Raw genomic sequence first — 4,993 nt, forward strand, 5'->3', positions numbered from 1 at the left:
GCACCCTACCACCCTATACAAACCAGCACCCTACCACCCTACACAAACCAGCACCCTACCACCCTACCCCCAGCCCCCACTGCCACCCACCACTTCCCCGCACCTCGGGCCGCCCCCAGACTTCTCCCTAACCCCTGTGCTCCCCTCCCTTGGCAGATATCTGTTGGCAACGAGCGCCCAGCCAGTACCGGGACTTCTACTACCCGCTGTCCATGGGGGGCTTCGTGCGCTGCGTCACCGCCTGCACGCCCAACACGCCCGACACCATGGACTGCCACTACGGCCAGTGCCACGTCACCCGCGCGGGGCCCCAGTGCTTGTGAGTGTCTTGATGCCAGCAGGGCCTAAGGCACTGGTGGACTGGTGGGCTCCAGACTGGTGGAGCCCCTCGCCAGCCCCAGGGACAGGTCAAGGGGCGATCAAGCTTAACCCACGTCTCCTTGCTTGCCCCACAGCTGCCAGGATGAGTCCATGTACTGGTACACGGGCAGCAACTGCTCCCAGCGGGTCAGCAAGCTGGCCACAGGGCTGGGGCTGGCGGCCACCCTCCTGCTCATCGCCTGCGTCGTGCTCATCRTGCTGCTGGTCAGGGCCCGCCGAAGGAAGTACCAAGTCAGGTAGGAAGGGCCCAGGTGCCAGGGTTCACCGGGCATGGGGAGACTCGCGGACTCTGGGTTGCCCTCAAGCTTGGGTCTTTAAGGGGAGTCTGTCCACGTGTGGGCACCTGGGCTCCAGGTCTGGGCGATGGTCGCCGTCTTTCTGCTGGGCCTTGGCCCTTTGAGACACCCTCTCAATGCTCTCCACAGCGAAGCTCACTCGGACTTTGGAAGCAGCTGGTACGAGGACGAGGGCACCACCTGGAGCTCTCCTGATGGCTTCATCTACCAAAACCGAGGAGCCACTGACTTTGGAGGTGAGACCCGGCCCCAGCAGGGCGGCTTTGCCTTGGGCTGCAGCCAAYGGATGGGCTCAGCAGGTCCCTTCCAGCTGGGACAAAGCCAGGGTTGAGTCCCGGCCTGACCATGATTCAGGCGGTGGCCGGGACGTGTCCCAGCCATGACGCACAACACGGGGCGTCTCTCCCGTTAACCCGGGTCATGCGGCTAAGGCCGGTACTTTCCRTCCTCTCCTCCCAGGACGTGACACCCTTCGCAGCTTCCAGCCCTCACTGGACCTGGTGGATACCTCCGCCCCGGTAGGTGACCCCTCTCCTTGGAGAACGTCCCCATCCTCACCTGAGGACTCCGGGGAGCAGAAGGTGGCCTCGCACAAGGAGGCTACGTGTGCCCCCTTCTCACCCACCTTCTGCCCCTCTTCTCACCCACCTTCTGCCCCTCTTCCCACCTTCCTCCACAGATACACATTGAGAGACCAACGCTCATGACCAAGCTGTGAGCTCGCCCTGGGACTTCGGTCCCGCTTGTAGCCACCAACCCGAGCACGAGGAAGGCCAAGGGGCTGGGAAAAAAAGGAAAAAACAGAAAAAAATAGTCTGGAGCCGCCTGGGGAGAGAAAGATCCTCGCCATGGACTGTGGTAACCCCCAGAACGGGTTCCTCCTCCCACTGGTCCTGGCCTCTCCAAGGCCTCCCCCGGAGCCGGAGGGAGGGACAGATCCTCCYGCACCGCCAGCACTCCGGGAATCCCTTGGGGAGACTCCAGCCCCTCGGGGCGACACGGATCCGTCCATGGAGGCTGGACCACCCAAACGGAGGAAGGAGCCCTGGGTGCTGCTGCGTGGCRCCCGGCGCGCGGGACGTGCCGAGAGCCAGGAGCACACGTAGGCGCGGGGCAGCCGCTTACGTCTTATTTATTATTTATCTATGTACGGAGCACGCGGGTTCGGCGCTATTAATTAATCACGCTATACGTGCCTCGCTCGCGCTACGAACTCCCCACGGGGCGAGTTTACAGCGGGGGCAATAAAACCGCCCCAGACTGTTGCTTCTACAGCTTGTTGTTGCTACCGGGGCAATAAACACGGAGCAGAGCCACGGGTCAAGGCCAAGGAGAAGCGATAAAAGGGAAGCCAGAGGAGCAGAGCTCATTGGAGTGACGTGAGACCTCAGGGGGGCGGAAAGCCCTTTAGATAGGAAGGGGGCTGGAGGAGCAGTAGGGGGGTCTCTGGAGGGACCGTGACGCTGATGGGGCGATTGCGCCCCCCCCGGCCCTGCTGTCAACGCCTCCTTTGCACCCAATAAAGCTCCTGTTGTTGTTGCTCCTGTAATTGTTGTTTGCTTTTTTTACGGCTGTTTTCGCGCCGTTGCCCGGGGTTGTTCCTCCTGGGATATTTATAGACGGGAGATAGCCCGTTTGGGCCCGGCTTTGCTTTCCAAGGAAGCCGCCCACGTGGCCGGTCAAGGCATGGGTGCCCTTGGCTGTTGTCCCCATGCAAAGGTCACCAGATAGGGCGGTTGATAGGACACCGCCCCGGTTGGGCGCTTCGCACTTTGGGGAGGACCCACYGGCACCCTGGGAGCTCGCTAGGGAGCGTGGGGCAGCTGGGATGGCATGGGTTGGGGGGTAAAACCACGCTCTGGGGGGTGTCTGGCACCAGGACGCACTGGGAGGCACTGGGGAGCACTGGGAGCCTCTGGAGAACAGGTTGCACCCAGGACGCAYKGGRWGCACTGGAGAGCACAGGGACACTCTGTGGAGTGTCTTGCACCAGGATGCACTGGGGAGCACTGGGAAGTACTGGGACCTTCTGGAGAATGTATCGCACCCAGGACACACTGGGAGGCACTGGGCAGCACTGGGAAGTACTGGGATGCCCTGGGGAACAGCTTGTACCCAGGACACATTGGAAGCACCGGAGAGCACTGGAGAGCACAGGGACACACTGGGGAGTGTCTGGCTCCACGACACACAGGGAGGCACTGGGGAGCACTGGGAAGTACTGGGGAGCACCAGGAAGTACTGGGATGCCCTGGCGAACAGTTTGCACCAGGACACACTGGGTGCACTGGGGAGCACTGGGAAGTACCGGGGTGGTGCAAGGGGCGCTTTGCACCCAAGACGCCCTGGGAGGGCCCGGGAAGCCCCCGCGACGCCCACGGCAGCCGGGAAGCACCGGGAATGCCCTCGGGAACACCGGGGCCCCCCCGGTACGGGGTTGGGGTTCATGGGGTCCCACAAGGGACGGGGGAGGTGGGAGGTCCTGGAATGGGCCCCCATGGGGGGCCAGTGACCCGGGTATGGGGGAGTCCCTGGAAAGGGCACTCCTGGGGGACCAGAGATGGGGAGAGGACATCAATGGGTGAGGAGGGGTTCCACGAGGGACTGGGGAGTTGGGGGGTCCTGGAATGGGTCCCCATGGGGGGGCCAATGACCCGGGTATGGGGGGGTCCCTGGAAAGTCCCCATAGGGGACTGGAGATGGGGAGAGGGCATCTATGGGTGACCTAGGACCCAGGTATGGGGGGTGCCTGGGGAGGGCACCCATAGGGGACTGGGAATGGGGCTGGGCCACGGAGGGCACCCATGGGGGGGCAGGGATGAAATCTGTGGGTACCCGGGGTGGGGAAGTGGCCTGCGGGGTCCTCAGCATTGGGGAGGGCRCCCATGGGTGTCAGCAGACAGAGGACATCAGGAATGGCCTCTACGGGAACCCAGAGATAGGGACCCTGGGGTGACACCCCGGGACAGGGTCCTGGGAATGGTCCCCCTTGGGGACACTTTTCAGAGGGAGAGCACCCAGGAATGGGGGCCCTCTGGGACGTCCCACGTGGATATCAGGAGACGGAGGGTCATGGAGCTCCAGGGGTGACACCTGCAGGTGTCCTGGGAGAGAGCACCCAGAGGACCCTAGAGCCAGAGAGCCTCCAGTTCACTGGAGAACCCCTAGAGAAGCCCTTGAGATAGCACCCATGGGTGCCCAAAAAATGGAGCTCAGGGCTGGGGCCCGGGTAGACAAGGGGGACAAGCGGAGAAGAGCCCGTCACTGCGTTGTCCCAGCCCAACCTGGTGCCCATGAGTCACCCAGAAAGAGGCCGAAACTCCCCGGAAAGGGGGTAGATTTGGGGGGGGGGGACGGACAACACYCCAAGGCGGGGCAGGACGACTGGGTCGTGACGGAGGGAGCACCATCCCGTTCTCCCCCTAATCTTATCAGGGTGCTGAGAAACGCGGCTCCCTCCCTCCCGCCCTCGTTTCGGCGATAGGAGCCGGAGCGCAGCCGGCCGCCCGGGGCCGGCCAGGCCCTTCACACCCTTTCTATTCTGGTCCTCGATAAAACTCGGTCTTTGTTGACCCAGCGCTCTTGAAGACCTCGTTGGGACGCAAAGCCGCCGGCTCCCGCTGCCTCCCGCTCATTCCTCGCGCCGCGCCCCGTCGCGCTGCTCCGGGCTCTGCCGACGGGCCAAGATGAAGCCGGGCTGTTGCTTCTTCCTCATCCTCTGCTTTGCGCCCTTGGGGGCTACGGCAGGTGAGTGAGGTCTCCACCGGGTGGGAGCGACTTGGTCTTGCCTTTCCCTTCCTGCTTGCTCCGCATGCTCCCAGGGGGATTTTAGTCCTTTCTGGGATAGCCCAAGGTCTTCTCCAGATTGCTCAGCTCTCCTGGCTTCCCCTGAGGTCCAAATCTGGGCTGGCATCGGGGTTAATCCCAGCCTGGGGTGCCCATGATGGGTTTCGTGCATCTTTTCCCACCTTGTGTGTCCCATCTTCTCTGCCCTGCCTCAATGTCTTCTCCCCTTCATCCTTCTCTGGAAAAGTCTGGGATTTGTGCCTAGGGTGTATCCTTAGGACCAGCTCTTGGAGAGGACTCCTGTAGCGGGGCCTCCAGCTCCCTCCGCCTCTGGCCCAGGACTCCGGGGCCGTTTTTGAGCCCTGTGGATGGAGGGCGATTGGTTGTGGTGAGATTGGTGGGTTGAGGATGGAGTTGGCTTTACCGAGGAGCCCGGAGTCCTCGACTTGGGCAGGACTTCTTGGTCCAAGAGTCTTAGACTTGGGCAGGACTTCTTGGTCCCAGAGTCCTCAACTTGGGCAGGACTTCTT

General features: G+C 62.8%; 1 protein-coding gene across 1 annotated transcript in view; it reads left to right on the top strand.

Moving 5' to 3' along the window:
- The first annotated feature begins 4,363 nt into the window (after positions 1-4,363).
- Positions 4,364-4,993, top strand: part of LOC112956553 (mucin-3B-like) — a 5,934-nt gene continuing 5,304 nt past the window's right edge. The window contains exon 1 of the mRNA XM_026050065.1: positions 4,364-4,424. Within this exon, the coding sequence (XP_025905850.1) occupies positions 4,364-4,424 (61 nt within the window). The remainder of the gene's footprint in view (positions 4,425-4,993) is intronic.

The sequence above is a fragment of the Nothoprocta perdicaria genome, unplaced genomic scaffold (assembly GCF_003342845.1).
Source record: "Nothoprocta perdicaria isolate Ctin4 unplaced genomic scaffold, notPer1 scaffold_645, whole genome shotgun sequence".
In the NCBI taxonomy this organism is placed as follows: Eukaryota; Metazoa; Chordata; class Aves; order Tinamiformes; family Tinamidae; genus Nothoprocta; species Nothoprocta perdicaria.